Source organism: Balaenoptera borealis, assembly GCF_965194805.1.
Source record: "Balaenoptera borealis genome assembly, chromosome: 8".
NCBI classification, from domain to species: Eukaryota; Metazoa; Chordata; class Mammalia; order Artiodactyla; family Balaenopteridae; genus Balaenoptera; species Balaenoptera borealis.
In genome coordinates, this window is record NC_138865.1 from 57,044,762 (window position 1) to 57,062,191 (window position 17,430).

The following is a 17,430-nucleotide window of genomic DNA, read 5'->3' on the forward strand; positions in this document are numbered from 1 at the left end:
GCCTGGATCCAGAGGTTACCCTGTCAGGAGGACTCCAGTTGGGAGTATGCAATGTAGATATTTGTCCCGTCCTCAAGCACATTTGTTTACAAAGATACTGTGTTGTCCTTCTGTGTAAATATAAATGGATGCTTCTGTTACCACGATAAATGAAGCTTCTCTTTTATCATTCAGGCTACCAGCAAAGTAGCCTGGACCTCCTCCACCAGAAGTAAGTGCTTTAACATAACAGTCTCCTTTTTAGTGGAGACAGCCACTCAGGCCTCAAAAAGAGTCTGAAAGGCAGTAGATTTAGAAATAGCAGGCATTGTGGCAGGCCAGGAGAAAAGAGAAACCATATGGGACTGCTGTGTACCGTTAGGGGAGGGAAGACAGGAGGGTGATTGAAAGGAGATGCCTCAGGTGGGTTTAATCAGTTGCTATGGTTTCTAAGGCCTGTTTTAATACCGGAGGCTGCAAGCTCTGTAAGTACATTATCGATATGCAGATTTAGGTGCAGGCCACCTGGGAAGAACCTGAAGAAGAAATGGCTGTACCTTGCTCAGATTGGGTTTCCATAGTGAAAGCCTCCATAAAAGAACAATCAAGAAAATGGATTTGATGGTAAAAGAAAAATAGTGTAGAAGAGGGCATTACAGTGCTCTGGAGACCAGCCTTGTTCAGGAGAGGTCCTGTTCCTTGTTATCACAAACTCAGTGCCCACCTGCAAAATGGCCTCATGGACGACAGTCACTTACCTCAGCGAACTTGGAGTCAGAATTTCTGGGTTCAAGTCCTAGACCCCAGTTAGCATCTTCGCAACCTTAAGCCATCTCACCTCTGGTGTCTCATCTGTTACACATTTGCTGAGCTCTGGAAGCTATTATAACGCTCAAATGAGATAATCTCTGCAAAATCACAGTTTATTTCTCTGCTTATTTACAACACCGACACTCTCCTTTACTTCCCTGCCCCAAAAAACAATGGAAGGGAGACCTGTTGCTGTGAGCGATACTTTTAAAAAAATGGCTACTGCTCGACTCCAGGATCATCCAGAGTCACCGTGTATACACGTCATTGTATGACTAATGTGAACAGATAGCTGTCTGAGAGTGTTTGATCTGAAGGCTAATTTTTCCTACAAGATGAGGGAGGGACATCTGTATTTGACAATTTATGTAGGACTAGACACACCCACACATATAAAATGATAGAATGCTAGCAATGAGCCTTATAAGGAATACCATGTAACTATTAGAGCTTCTTTTTTAAGTAATTTAAATAAGTGACAAGTATTGCCTTATTATCAAATTTTAGGTGTCATGATTCGGACCATACGATTGTGGTCCAGAGAGAATTTCATATTGCAAGGCTGAGCAGAACGGTCTACGAGAGAGAATTCTCCATTGCAAAAATAGTACAGTTCCCTTTATCCTGTTTCCCCTAACGTAACATCTTACGTGAGTACGGTTGTTGAAACCAAGAATTTAGGATTGATACCATGCTGTTAACTAATCTAGAGGCTTTATTGCAAATTTACCAGTTTTCCCACTAGTGTTCTTTTTCTGGTCTAGGATCCCTAGAATCTCACATTTATTTGTCCTGTCTTCTTAGTCTCCTCCAATCTGTAACCAATCTTAGGTCTTTGAGTTTTTAAAAATCTGTCCCGACATTTACACGTTGACGAATACTTGCGACTGTTTTGCAGAATGCCTTTTAGTTTTGGTTTATCTGATGTTTTCTTATAATTAGATTGAGGTATACATTTTTTGGCAAGCATGCCACGGAAGCAGCAGTGTGCCCTTCTCAGTATAAATATATACACATATGTATCTATCTCACACAAGGTCCGTGATGATCCTTATCACTGGGTAATGTTTCTTGGACAACTTGGTTAGGGTGATGTCTGCTATGTTTCTCCATTATAATGTTATGATTTTCCTCTTTGTAATTAATAAGGCTCTTGTCTTGTTATTTAAGATGATTTTATGCTTCTGTAAAGTGACAGGCAAGGGTTGGAGCAAGTGCTGTTCACAGAGGGTTGCCGAGTATCCCGTCCTGGTGGGAAGAAGCTGTGCCCTAGAAGATGATGGAGTCATTATTTAAGTGTTTGAATAGATTTTTCTCGATCCATACTGAAATGGATTGCCTGACATTACATTGAAGGATTTTTAAGTCCGACCTCCAGGCGTATCTCATAGTTACTAGCAAAAATGAAAGTGTGAAATGCTTTTTAATGTATATTTAACAACACATAGTCTGGTGATTACTGATGTGTATTCTCTGTGGACTCCCTCTGCTATCAGAGGAGGATGTTAAGAGACAACATTTTTTACACATTTATTCTATCTAAATCCATCACATGTTTACTTTCTAGATATGTATAGCTGTCATTTATAACAAGATCATAAAAAGTCAAATACGCTAAGTCTAAGTCAAACTTTGAGTCATAGGATTACAATCAATTTTCAGAAAAGTGCAATTACTGTTTTTCCTTACTCTACCTTATGAAATAGGCTACTGGTAAATGACACGAAAGTATAGCCATTAAAAAGGGGGGAAAATACAGCATAGCAATGGGGGTATGGGGGGGGGTAATGCTACTTTGTTCATCCTTTTGATCCAGAAATCACATAATAGCTCCTATTTAAAGGAATTTACATCACTGAATCCAGTGCTTGTGCTGAAGAAATAAAATTTGAAAAATGTACTCAATTCCTTTCTATGGTGTCACTGTTTGATAAGGATTAAGGTACCATTTTTTTTTTTTTGCATACGCTGGGTTGCACAGCAAGAGTTCACATCTTGTACTAATATATGCTAAATACTTGCACAGTCTATAGGCCATTGTTGTTAAAGTAGCAGTAGTGTAGGCATTTTAGATCACAGAGCCCCAGTGGTCTATGTTTTGTTTGCTTTGACATTATTAAACTCAATCTGTTTCTCTAACTGTGACTCTAATGACTACATTGGCATGGCAGAAAAGTATGCTTTGTGGATCGACTTGTATTAACCGTGCTTGCATGTTGTTTTCTGCTCTCGGTGTTCCATGAGCAGACAGAGCACCTTCGGTTGCACTGAATAATCATGCACAGTCAATAAGTTTTTGTGTTTGTCTTTGTCATTTCTTTGATGTGGCCTCCAGGATGCTGCCGGCAAGGTGCTGGACCGCTGGGCCATCATGTCTCGAGAAGAGGAAATCATCACCCTTCAGCAGTTTCTGCGGTTCGGAGAAACCAAATCCATTGTGGAGCTGATGGCCATTCAGGAGAAAGAGGGGCAGGCCGTAGCTGTACCGTCTTCAAAGACAGACTCAGACATCAGAACTTTCATTGAGAGCAATAATCGCACCAGGAGTCCCAGCCTCCTTGCCCATCTAGAGAACAGCAACCCTTCCAGCATTCATCACTTTGAAAACATCCCCAACAGCCTCGCCTTCCTGCTGCCATTCCAGTACATAAACCCGGTCTCAGCCCCGCTGCTAGGATTGCCTCCGAATGGGCTGCTGTTAGAGCAACCAGGACTGAGGCTGCGGGAACCCAGCCTTTCGACCCAGAATGAATATAACGAGAGCAGTGAATCTGAAGTGTCTCCCACACCCTACAAGAACGACCAGACGCCCAATAGAAACGCCCTGACCAGCATTACTAATGTGGAGCCCAAAACTGAGCCAGCCTGCGTGTCCCCCATTCAGAATTCCGCCCCGGTCAGTGATCTGTCCAAAACCGAACACCCAAAAAGCTCATTCCGGATCCACCGGATGAGAAGGATGGGGTCAGCCTCTAGGAAAGGAAGAGTGTTCTGTAACGCGTGTGGGAAGACGTTCTATGACAAAGGTACTCTCAAAATCCATTATAACGCTGTTCACCTGAAGATCAAACATCGGTGCACCATCGAAGGTTGCAACATGGTCTTTAGCTCCCTCCGAAGCCGTAACCGTCATAGTGCGAACCCTAACCCTCGCCTTCACATGCCTATGTTAAGGAATAACCGAGACAAAGATTTAATTCGGGCCACATCAGGGGCTGCCACCCCCGTCATAGCAAGTACAAAATCAAATCTCACACTCACAAGCCCTGGCCGGCCCCCAATGGGTTTTACCACTCCCCCACTAGACCCCGTCTTACAGAATCCTCTCCCTAGCCAGCTGGTGTTTTCTGGGCTAAAGACTGTCCAACCAGTTCCTCCGTTTTATAGAAGTTTACTCACCCCGGGGGAAATGGTGAGTCCTCCAACCTCCCTCCCAACCAGTCCCATCATTCCAACCAGTGGTACCATAGAGCAGCTCCCCCCATTACCCTCTGAGCCAGCAGCGCCAGTAGTGATGATGGCCACTCATGAGCCCAGTGCCGACCTGGCGCCCAAGAAGAAGCCCAGGAAGTCCAGCATGCCTGTGAAGATCGAGAAGGAAATTATTGATACTGCCGATGAGTTTGACGATGAAGACGACGACCCCAATGATGGCGGAGCTGTGGTCAACGATGGGAGCCATGACAATCACTGCCACTCGCAGGAGGAAATGAGTCCAGGCATGTCTGTGAAGGACTTTTCTAAGCATAGCAGGACCCGGTGCATTTCAAGGACTGAAATAAGAAGGGCCGACAGCATGACTTCCGAGGACCAAGAACCTGAGCGGGACTACGAGAACGAGTCTGAGTCTTCGGAGCCCAAACTCGGTGAGGAATCCATGGAAGGGGATGAGCACATGCACGGCGAGGTGAGCGAGAAAGTCCTGATGAACAGTGAGAGGCCGGACGAGAACCACAGTGAGCCCTCTCACCAGGACGTCATCAAGGTGAAGGAAGAGTTTACAGATCCCACTTATGACATGTTTTACATGAGCCAGTACGGACTGTACAACGGCGGGGGTGCCAGCATGGCAGCCCTGCACGAGAGTTTTACATCATCTCTGAATTACGGCAGCCCTCAAAAGTTCTCCCCGGAAGGTGATCTGTGTTCTAGCCCAGACCCCAAAATCTGTTATGTGTGCAAGAAGAGTTTCAAAAGCTCCTACAGCGTGAAGCTTCACTACAGGAACGTTCACTTGAAAGAGATGCACGTCTGCACGGTGGCTGGCTGCAATGCCGCCTTCCCCTCTCGCCGAAGCAGAGACAGGTCAGTAAATCTCCATTGGCTGCTCCTGCTGGGGGTGGGGGGTGCCAGTCATGGTGGACTTGAAACATTAAAAAATCCAGCTTAGATGTTTTTGATGCACTGTAGAGATTGTCCACAGTGATCACGTGACCCCCAAGCTGCCGTGCTCGTGAAGGATTGTTGCAGTCGGTGCTTGTTGTGATTAAGCATGCAGAATCATATGCCATCTTACCCAGTAATGCACGCCATTTTTCTCTGTGCTCTGTGTATGTGTGTATGTGTGTCTCCGTGCATCTAGGTGTGAATAAGTTAACTATGTACACAGTTCCCTGCTTCCCCGTGAACCTTCACTTAGAAGCCGCAGCTTCTGTTATATATATTTCTGCTTTGCCATGTGGCTTTTTAATTAAATCAATATATTATCTTCATACACACATATTTATCCAATATAGAAACAGAAATTTACGGATGGAAAGAACCATAGGTCCAGGACATCGAGACAGCCTGCATCTCCGTAGGTATAACCAGAAATGTTATCGTTCTTAACATGAGTATTTAGTATGTCCTTGAATTCTTTAAGAGTCATAAAAATATCAGAAGAAAACGGGACCAAAGTAATTGTTGATACGGGGAAATGGTATGGTGATGTGGGTTACTTTAACTTTACAATGTCTTTGAGCACATCTCTAAAATATAGTCTGTCGTGGGAATTATGCACAGAAGGGGAGGCATGCATATACTTTGAGGATCAGTTAGAATATATTATGTCCAGCCTTCAGATGACATCACACCTTAGCTATGTAGCTGCAGCTCTGAAACAGTTGGGCTTAAACAGAAGCAGCTGGTCCTAAACCTACAGTGGTCTTTTTCAATCTTAAAGAAAATGTGATATAAATGGAATGTGTCAAGGTGGTCAGTGGTGGGATAACACAGTTGTCCTACCCTTGCGGAGATAAGCTTGTGAACAGATCATTTACATGATACACTAGCCCAACTTAGAGTCACACAGTTAGTTCATCCCGTCATATTGGATGTGGTTTTTGGTTTGCCAGTGTCTTTTAAAAATATTTTTGGAGAAAATTTTTTACATGGTAAAAATCAATATATGTAGAAGAAACAAAATGAATTAGGAAGTTTCCAAAGAGCCACCACCCAAATTCTAGTGTTTATCAGTTGGGCAGAGGTCTCTGACAAAGTAACATATAATTAATAGAAGTACACTGAAAAGTAGTGATCTGTCCCTAGGATGCTCTGCTTTTTTTAAAAGTTCAATCTTTTTAAAAATGAAAGTTAAAATATATTTTCCTTTGTACTAAAATATAAGCGGCCCAATGTATGAAAAGCAAAATCTCTGAGAAAAAACTAAGTGGCTTTCTTTGTACAACTCAAAACATGCTTTGAAGAGAAATCTCTCTTCTTAAAAATTCCCCCTCCCCTATTTACCTTGTTCTGTAAAAATGTTTTATGGTCACAAAGTTCTTTTCAGTTCCAGGTTATCATTGACAGCCCCAGAATACAGCAGATAAGATAGCTAGACTTTGAATAATAAAATATAATACTATAGCCAACCCCGCCAAGTTTGTGAGCAATATTCATTCTTCTATGTTTGAAATAGTGCACTTGTGATAATGAGGTTAATGCATTGGATTTTTTTTTTAACAAAAATAAAAGACTCATGAAAACCTGCATAAAACATTTATGGAAATGGAGTGTTTGAAGACAAGCCAAAATTTAAGCTTATTTGCATGAATTCCTATCACAGTTTTAGTTGGTTTGCTGAAAATACTGCAAGTCATAACACTGGAATAAATGGCTCTGGGACCAAAGGCTACATACAACACCCGAAGCTTGGTGCTTTCATTTATGTCAAGCCACTAGAAAACGGAAGTGCTGTGTTTTTATGTCCTAATGTATAAGGAGGTACTGTGGAGAGGGTGGTTTGTCTGAGGAAAAACATTGATTGATTGATTGATTGATAGCAGAAGAATATTTCAATCTCTAATTTTATTTTAAGGATTGAGAGTTTCATGAGTGACCAGCCATACAGAAGTTTAGACCAGTGCCTAGGATAACTAGGATATAGGATATTCTAGGTGAGAAGCGTAATACAGATATTCTCCCATGTATGTTCAGTCACAGAAGAGATTGCAAACCTCAGAAGACAGGTGATTACATTTCATGTGGGTGAAATAGCACGTCATGCCTAATCTTTTTAATTCTGGAGTTTTGTCACACATGATAAAAAGCAAATTGAAAAAAAAAAATACTGTACAAGAAAGTCTTGATTCTCACGTGAAATTTTGCTTTTCAAGAATCCTCAAATCTTTTGACCTCAGGGTAAAAACATAGCAAAAACTCTTGATACTTTGACTTTTTTTTTTTTTTTTTTTTTTAAGAAGAGTGTTCATCCTTGTTGAGTCTATGACTTAATATATGATGTGAATGTAACTACCACTGAATAAGCAAAAACAGTGATGCCATTGGGGTACCACCCTCTTCCTGCATCTCAGGAAACACAGTTGCACTGTAATTGTACTCCTGTTTCAGCCTTTTATTGTCATTTCATCAACTAATAATGACCTGTAATTTAATCTCCTTATTCACAAAGCCTCTTGCCTCACATCTCGAATCTACCCCTCAGACATATTATCGTCCCCTTTCTCGTCACTTGTACTGTGTCAGTCACAAGAACCCCAGGAATTTCGTGTCCCTGCTTTTCTCCTCTTCAATTCACTATGAAGCTAGGATAAGTTTTCTTACCTTTCTCTGAGCCAACATACCTTCCCAAACAGAAATCCTCCTTTGCCTTTAATCCTGCCGTGTCCTCGCCCATTTCTCTCCTCTCCCTAGAGTCTCGACTCATCCATCCTGGACTCCACGACATCTTCCTTGTGCAAATAAAGCATTAGAAGGCATTCTGAGTGGGGGCTGAAGTGTGCAAGGCTACCGGGTTTCTGGGATGCCTGTGATAAAACTAACAGAATGACCCTCTTCCTTCTGTCTACGAAAGCACCCTTCTTGTCTTTCTTTGGGCTTAGAACACCTTACAGGAGAGAGAAACAGGTCTTCTTGCGCTTCTTCCAAGATGGTTATACACGAGGGAGTTGCGCGTTTGGTCTCAGATAGGCTGTTAGTAGCATGGAAGTAGAAAGATGTTAAATGCTGTGTTTTAGATTTGACGGCTAGGTAGCAGAGATTGCCAAGTCTTCGCTTATGGTCTTTCTAGGTTTTATAAGATCAGATTGAAGGCTTTTTGAAAAGCAAGAATATTCTTTGTGTAAAGTCACAAAAAGGGAGATGAGAGAGAGAGAGTGGGGCACAAGCAAGGCTTGTGAGGGCTGAGGAGTCCAAGCGCAGTGTCAGAGGTGTCCTTTTCTATACAGCTGTGAATGAGTGTGAGTTTAATAAATTAGAAAGCAAAGAGGACCATTCCACACTAATGACAAAGAGCAAGCTAATATACCCAGACTCCAGTTCATCTGGTCACTAGGTGGTGGTTAGGGTAATTTTTACTCCAAGTTCTAGAAGTAAAACGTAAATTATTTTCCCTGTAAAGAACTATAGAACCGTAAGGCAATGGATGAAGTATTTACGTGTATACTGATAACAGTGTGTAGTGTTACACCTGACAGTCTCTAAACACCCTTACTTCTTTCTTGTTTGTCCCTTGATTTTTCTGCCAAGATGCTGTTCTGTCAGGGAACGGGAAAGCTGACCCTGGGTTTTGAAGTAAACATATGAAAATACTCCCTGGGAAGAAGAAATTCTAACTGGCCTAGAACCTACAGCCTTCATAAAGGACAATTTTCTTGAAGATAGTGTCATAGAATTGGCTGGGCCTGGCTTCCTTTGGTCATTTCTCATCCTCTGTCATGTTTTTTGATCCCCAGGAGGGCTGAGTGGCTATGGATCAACCCCATTTATAAATTACGTTTGGTTTTTATTCAGAAAAATAAAAACCCTTCTGTCCTCTTCCCCCAAATTCCTTATCATTTGCTAATATGATAAAAAAAATCCATTTAATGCCAATCACTAAAACAGACCTAAATAGATTTTACATTGGCAACTATAACGAAGACTTTGTCCACAGAAACTAGATGGTCTGCATCTTTATTCCTCTCTTCCTCTGAGAATAGTGGCCACTAATTGCCACAGTTTATCTTGAATTTTATCAGAAGGGTCAGCATATATGGTTGATCTTCAAGGTGTAGGAAAGGCGATTCAGCCCCATGAATAGATTTAAAAACAAAATAATATTTGGTCAGGGTGATTTATAAATAAATAGGAGGCAACCATTGGTGCCAAGTGTGAACCTTCTCTTCGATTGCTAGTTAAATCTGTCCAGATTTAAACATGTAAACTTCTTGATTTGTATGGAATAAGACATCTGTATTTGGTTTATTAAAACCTGCTGATGTCTCCAGAACTAAGTTTGTTCCTATATAGGCCTCTGGGTAGCTGTACCTAAAAAGCAAAGATGTATAGTTTTTGCTTGTCTGATTACCTGACTTCCAGCCCTGTACAGGTGTGCAGGAATAAATTAACTTGAGCTACCTCTGATGAGCCACTGCATACATTAACAGCAGAGGTGAAGATGCGAAAACATGCTACCTGCCTCCTGTTAGCACCTTCTCAGCAGCGACATCCATTTTTTCCATCGTTCTCTGTGTTTGGAAACTTATAGAGAACTTTTCTAAAGAGAGATTTTCAGTAAGTACACATGATTTCACCAGGCAATACCTCTAAGAAATGAGCCACTTAGCACCAACTTAAGATAACTATTAGTATATTTGCCCTAATATAATTAGCTGTCAAATAAAGCGTGTTAATCCTCTCCAAGTACAAGAAGAGAACATGTTAAGGCGTCAGCCTTTTCATTTCCTATATTTTTGCCATTCAAACTGCAGCTCTCCTTTACCAGAATTCTTTTAAAAGGTGAAGTTGTGCAGGTCCTCTGACTTTTAAAGGAAGAGTTTGTTTGTTTTTTTTTCTTCCCTGTTACTCTGTTTGGTTTCACAATACAGCCAGGAGATCAGTAGGTCTTTTGTACTTCCCTCCATTACTTTCCATCAAAGGCAAACAAACAAAATAAATCCCCCTTCTGAATAATTGCTAGGTGTGCCCTCCTCAACCGAAACTTTGGTAGTAAGATAAACTTCGGTGTCATTCCTGCCTCTGGACTTCTTTTTCTATCCTGGGAGAAGAGCAATGAGCAAAACAGTCTCCTTGTATCATGGGGAGAGACTCTGTCAAGCCTACAGTGAGCCTCGGATCTTCCTAATGACCTCCTGCTGGCCCAGCTGGATGTAAGACAAGCTCATTTAAGCCTCTGCTGACCTTTCACTCCTCCAGTCCAAGAACTACACCAGTCACTTCCACCAAACTGCCTACAAAATAGACAACAAAGCTTAATGGCAGGCAAAGGACTTTCTCTCCATGATACAAAGAAATTTTTACAAATTTCTATTGATGGGAGTAACATTCAATCTCTTGTGGCTACGTAACTTCCTCTGCACAAACGTAATGCTTCTGTAATACCCTTTATCCCTTATCTTCCCTCAACGGGAACAAGCTACTGCTCTCGCCAGTGCAAACTCGAAAATTCAGGCAAAAATAGCATTTAGAGCAGAATGCACGTACTGAATGCACAGGTAGTAATTTTCATGATAGCACCACTTTGAAAGGGTCATCTTCCTGATTTCCGTCTCCCTTGGGTCCACCACCGTCCACCCGATCCTCTGATAGACTTTCTCTCGGTGTGATTCTTTCTCATCATTATTCATGTGAAATATTTGTTTTTCTAGATAGTCTTTCTTTTCTTTTTTAAAAAACATAGGCCGTTTCTCACCTGGAAGCAGGTTATAAGACTTCACACATATATTAGTATTTGCTTGTATCAGTCCTGGGAAGATGGGCTCTCTCTTAAGGTGAGAGGCTTCTGCCAGCTCTCTCTTGTTGTGAATGATCATTTTTGTTGTTGTTGTTCTTGTGCTAAGAAGAACACAGACTTTTCTTTCTCTGTTGAAATTTCATAGTGAAGGTTGGGCTAGAAGGCATTTCTTTTTTAAAAAAGCCTTCTCAGAAATAATTTAATGTTTTTGCCGTAAGACTCCCACAAGCTTCAAATAAATGAATGTGGCAGAATATAAAAGGAGTTTACACTTGCCAAAAAATTACAATGTCATAAAAAAGGGATTTATTAACTTTAATTCTTCAGTGCCAAGATGTGTGTGTGCGTGCACGTGTGAGAGAGAAGCAAGCTGAGAAGGAGGAGAAAAGAATGCTTTTCAGGAAAGAACAATTTTTCTTCAGTTATTTAACATAAAACTACACTTAAAAAATACCTAGATTTTATGTCCTAATGCTAGCTGCTGGAATTAAAACAGGAGTTGTAAATTCCTGGTAAAAAGCTGTTATGCCTGAAGTGTTAGTGATCTTAACTCTAATACTTTATGGAGTTTATTACTTCTCTTATTAACTAGGGGGAAAAATGTTACCTACTTCTAGTTTAATTCTTTTTCTTGCTTGCTCGAATTATTTTGACTTTACCTTAGGAGAAAAAAGCCAAGTGCTTCCACCCGAACATACGTAAGTGGCGCCTCAATTTTGCTATTGCATATGTCAATCTGAATTATTACTAGCTATTCAAAAATTATGCTAACATTCTCATCTAAATGCATCCACATAATGTATATGTGTGTTTATACGTAAACACCCACATAAATAAGAATATCAAAAGACAGATCATCCTTAATTGCCAGAATAGACATCTTCATCTTAGGAAGTGATGTATGAAGTTACTTTAGCACATGGATGGGGAATAAGATTTTTTCAGTCAAAGGAGACAGATTTGGGCAACGAGAACAACAGACCTTCAAAAGCAAGCCTCTTGGGTCTGATGGCCAGCTGAGGGGAGCCGCTCTAACTCTGCTGCCTTTTTAGTCTGCTGTGTCACTGAGGGGGCACTGGGGGGTCAGTCCGCTCACTAGTAATTGTGTTTTACAGACTTCTAAAGCAATTGGCTCAGTCAGTCCCAATTCAATAAAAGTGGAGAGCAAGAGAGAGAGCACTTTTGTTCTATTTTTTACTTGAAATTATTTCATTCAGCAGTCTGTCTTTTTTATTACTAGGACTTGACATTAGCACTCCAAGCTATATTAGCATCCATTTCAGCAGTTCAGTAATGGTATTAAAAAAACACTTAACTTCAACGGTGAATGGTTGTATGACAGTACCATAAAAAATCCACATTAAAAAAAAAAAAACTTATGTATTTGTCCCAGCAAATTATTTTTCACTTGTTTAACCACTTCAAAGCTATGTTCTTGTGATGGGTATTCACGAGAACCTTCTTGCTCTCAGAAGCAAGCAGTCAGTGGCGCTCTGTTGATTAGGCAATCGGGAGAAAGAGGAAAGGGAAATCCAGTGGGGAGAGGGTAGGTAAAGATGCTGTTTACCCTGTAGTTAGATTACCTTCCATTCATCAGCAGAGATGGAATTGGCAACCTCCGAGCACCCAAGGTGAAATTCTTGGATTCTCATGCATGGCTGGGATTTGATTTTGAACTCAGCACTCTCCAAAGTTGGGAGCAGAGCCTAACTACTTTGGCACTGCAGTGCGCTCATAAATGACTACATTAGGTTCTAAATTTTGATTAAACATTCAGTAATTAATCAATGGTAGACACAAAACAGTTGGCAAGGTCCAGAGCTGCAAAATGTTTAAGACATAAAACATTACGAAGCAATTAGAATATGCTCCTTCAAGAGAAGGATTGCCTTCAATAAAGAGGTAAATGATAGCATCCTGCTTATTGTGGACGTAGGCAGCCAGAGCAATATGATAAACTGCTGGAGATACACATATCAGTAATCATCCACATTATTAGGGCCATTAATCATAATTCCAAAAATATGACAGCAGCAGCCAACTTTTTGACCGATTTTGCTTCTGCCTGTTGGCCATTATAACTTCGCTAATAGACTGCAGAGCTCCTGTGCGTGGCAGTTTGCATTGAGAATGGAAGGTTAATTATATTTGAGCTGCTGATTTCTTGTCTCCTTGGAAAAGGCTTAGCACTTTGACGATCCCAGGAGCTCACTGTTGTTAAACCAGTAAAAGTACTCTATTGAAATTTTCTTTGTTGGTCAGGAACGAGGAGATGTTTCAAATGAGATAGAAGCGCCAGGCTGGAATAGCCGCTAATGTTTCTTGCTCCAAAGTGATCCTTGGGCAGCAAGATGAATGCAGGGGTTTCTTTAGCTCACTTTGCTCTCTCATTTCTCTTCTGCAGACAGGTAGAAATTTCACTGTATGGTGATACACCAGGTAAATCCCACAAGATTCGTGGTGGTTTCAATATGAATATATATGGAACTAAGAAGTTGGGGAAAGTGGTTCATGATTTGGGGAGGAATAAGCACCTCTTTCATACAAAATTCTGCTTCTGTGGCTATGCTTGTGTGAATCAAAAGTAAAAAGAATTTCAAAAAAATCACCTGCATGTTGCTAAACATTGAAATGTTTAGTAGCATAGGTGTGTTGCTGGTTGCTTAACTGAAGTTTTGCTGTCTCAGCTGGTAGTTTTGACATTGTTTAACCAAAGACATAAATTAGATTTTGCACATTCTTTTTGTTCATGTATTTTAAGTAGTTTCATTTTTCAACACAATTCTAGATAAGGCCATAGCTAAGTTTTAATATTGCCTACAAAATTCTGTCCCCCCCCCCCCCATCTTGGGGAACTCATACATCCCAAATGTTGTCTTTTTAAAAGATCATAAGTTAACCATTTTAATGCTATAAAACCTTCTTGGATATTTAGTCTTAGGAAGTATTTCCTTTGAAAAAGATCTCAGAGAAACTGATGTCCCACCTTGTACACATTAGAAAAGACAGCTTATTTTTAAATAGGAGAAGAAATGTGAGCATCTAGAGAAAAATGCATTCTTATTATTTTGGAAATAGGTCTTCTAAACTCTTCGTATAAGACAATAAAACAACGGATGAAGACTTGAGGGCTAGTTCATCCAGGGTAAACATAAATCTCAAAATTCTAGCTCAGATTTATTTGTCCTTAAAAGATGCCAGGGTGAACCGCCTTCTTTTTCTTACCCAACAATGGTAGTAAACTGAGCACCGTAAAAGCTGCCTGATTGAGAAAATTTCCAAATGCTGTGAAAACATAATCCTATTCACAGTGTAACACGCGTCTCACATTACAGCGCAACAGGTTATCTATCGAATAATCAGCACCACTGAGAAGCCTCGATGTGTCAGATACAACTCAGAAGTAAAATGGTTAGGGAACAGCGTTGGATATCAATTCTGCACTTAACCTGAGCATCCAGCATAGACCTTTTCCATCCACCAATCTGCCTTCCTAAATGCCATTACTACATTAACATTTTTTATGCATTCCACAGCAATGACAAATTGTTTTGTAACCGTAGTGCCAGATTTAGTATGCGAGAGACACGTCCACCTCTGCCAACAAACCAATAATTCTCACTAACATCTTCAGAGTTACAACATTTATAAAGTTGCAAAGTGGAGTAAACAAACCATCTGTTTGGCTTTTCCATATATGTCATGCTTTCTTATTACCATATTACGATTCATTTAGTAAACAAATTTGGTGATTTCGTTCACGTCAAAGTTAGGTCGGAAGCTTGAAGATGATTAACATTCCCGGGACAGGCACATTAATACATTGCTTCCTCGGCAAAGTTAAATGGCTTCTCAGGAGAATCGTCCCTTGTTGACAAGATGAGACTGTCAATTTTGTTCGCCTGCCACGTTAGGGGCCGTAAGGGGATGGCAGGCTCTGAGAGAGGGGAGTCATGTAGGCAGCATAATTCACTGTGAATTGAGAAAAGAAGTCTAATTCTGATAAATGGTCGACCCCAATACATCCTACCTGTTATTACAACAGACGTGCCGTATCTGTGCAGTAAATTAGCTAAACCCCTGAAGAGTTTGGTGGGAGCTTATCTTCAAGTGAATAATTTGAATGTAGAGGGAACTGTCTGCGTGACCAGTATGGATGATTTGTTTTATATTGAAAGGGATTGAAGTGACTGAATTTCATACTTTTAATTTGCAAGAATTTGCTTAGCTTTTATTTCTTGCATTTATTATGTACTTCGATACTTCTGGGGGTCTTTGGAGCATTGTTCACTAGAATTTTACATTGAATTTCCTGAGCTAGGGATGGTTTTTGGCTCTTTTGGAGAAAAATCTTTAAATATTAGCCTATTAGAGCAACTACTTGTTTTACAGAAATGTATACTAACAAAAATGTCGTTTACTTCACAGGGCTATAAGACATCAATTAATGATGATACAAATATTTTTGAGGCATTAAGGACAACAGATAGTGTCATAGCAATCAGATAAGAAGAGAACTAATGAGGGGCAGAGGTTTTAACTTTTCATTTCTGTGGATTTGGCTAGCAGATTTAATTTCTGACCAGGAATATTGACTCAGTATCCCACAATACACTCAAACCCAGCGTCTAGATTTTCCCAGATTGTATATAAATAACATTTCTCTGCCCCATACACACACACACACATACACACACACCCCATATATATAGTCGTATCTGCTGTGTATACATCACTGTGATCATTCTGGACAATATAATTTGAGAAGTGTGTGTGTGTGTGTGTGTGTGTGTGTGTGTGTGTGTGTGTGTGTAGTGGCAGAGGTGAGCAGAAAAAATAAAGGCAAAAGCTCCAAAACGGAGCCTCAACTCCATTCCACCTGAGGCATTGTAATTAATTATCAAGTATTTTGTTTCAATTCACTAAGTTTAGAATGGCTCAGAACTGATTAAGAATTAAGGTTAGATTCAGCTTCTCATGTAACCTATAGCTTGATTTACTATTCACTTTGGACAACCACATTCTGATTTTCTAATTTGGTCCTGAGACTTTTTTTTTTTTAAAGTTCCTTCCTCTCAAAACGAAAGTTAAAATCTCAAAACGCTTTTTCTTTTCAATGTATTTAATGTGTTTAATTTTTATTTTTATCATTAAACATTGCATTAAGTTGAACTGGGCACTTGAACAAGCTTGGAAAGAGAAACATGAGAAGAGAAAAGCTCAAGACAGGACTGACTTTCTCTAAAGGGCACTTGCATTTGCTTGACTGTGTTGGATTTGGTGTCTTCTGTGGTTGCATGGTAAAGTTTTCTTCTTTCTTTTTTTTTAAACTGACATATAATTGACATACGTTTTCATTAAAGAAACCGAAAAAGACTAGTAGTCCACTTTAGTCCAGCTAGAGTACTTCCACTCAGCACTTCATGGAGTAAGTGTGGCTTTATGACCTCCCCTATATCATACAGGCTTCATTACTTTTTTGCTTTTGAGGGTCCTCTTAGTTTTCAGGAGGCTTTTGGTAAACTCAGTACAGAGAGTAGGGAAGAGTACAGAGGGTCAGAGGAAACATTTGTGATTCCAAGCATAGGCTAGGTTATAGGACTGTGTCATGCCCTAATTATATATCATTACCTTGCACCACAGTGGGGTGTGATAGGGTCAGAATTATCCTCTGCTGTATTATCAGTGTCTTTTCTTAAATATTCGGTTACATGCTTCCAATCTTGGGATCATTGTTTTCTCTTCTACAATGTATTTTGGGGAAAGTTTCTGTAAGGCTGCATATTATTGATTGAAGTCAAATAAATGTAATTATGTCTGAAGTGCAAAGCATTCTACTTGAGCTGCAAGAGACTTGAGGTTGAATAAGGTATAGCTTACGTTCTTCTTGAAAGTGACCATCTTGGGACTAAATTTTGGCCTACTCTCTTGACGAGATCCCCAGTGAGGTCAGATCCTTCCCCCTTCCACTTATCAACTCCCCTTTTCTCTTCATCCCAGTCATTTTTGTTTTTTCTGTAAGAGGAAGCTGCCTCCTCGGAGTCTGGGTATCACCTGCCTAATCAAAGCAAATAGAAACAGCTTTTGTACTGTTGACATTCTTATAAAATATAGTAAGTTCTAATATGGTTTTTGTTCATGATTATTTTTTCCTCTTTTCTGGAGATAAATATTCAGAACACTAGGTTTATGTTCTAGAGAAACTCTCTCTCTGGAGAACTCAGAATTGGTTCCTTTCTGGAGTCCCCCTTCTCCCTCTTACAGACAGCTGCCCACTGCTTCCCCTGCTCTGGGTCCTCCCGTTTCCAGCACTCTCTGCTCTTCCTCCCATTTTACGATCCTCTTCCCCGTACGTCTCATAGTCCGTTGGCATGACTTCTTTCTGTGTCTCTTCTGTCTTCCTTTTCTTTTTACCTCTTTGGTTCTCTGATCCAGGTAAACTTGGAAGTTGCTGTTAACCCCAGGTG

General features: G+C 40.4%; 1 protein-coding gene across 25 annotated transcripts in view; it reads left to right on the top strand.

The window, feature by feature from the left end:
- Positions 1-17,430, top strand: part of BNC2 (basonuclin zinc finger protein 2) — a 429,325-nt gene that overhangs the window by 398,811 nt on the left and 13,084 nt on the right. For 17 of the 25 annotated variants that reach the window (XM_082401639.1, XM_082401625.1, XM_082401628.1 and 14 more), the window contains 2 exons: positions 3,125-5,094; positions 5,526-5,591. In XM_082401639.1, the coding sequence (XP_082257765.1) occupies positions 3,125-5,094; positions 5,526-5,591 (2,036 nt within the window). The remainder of the gene's footprint in view (positions 1-3,124; positions 5,095-5,525; positions 5,592-17,430) is intronic. The other 8 variants (XM_082401640.1, XM_082401635.1, XM_082401636.1 and 5 more) reach the window with 2 other exon arrangements.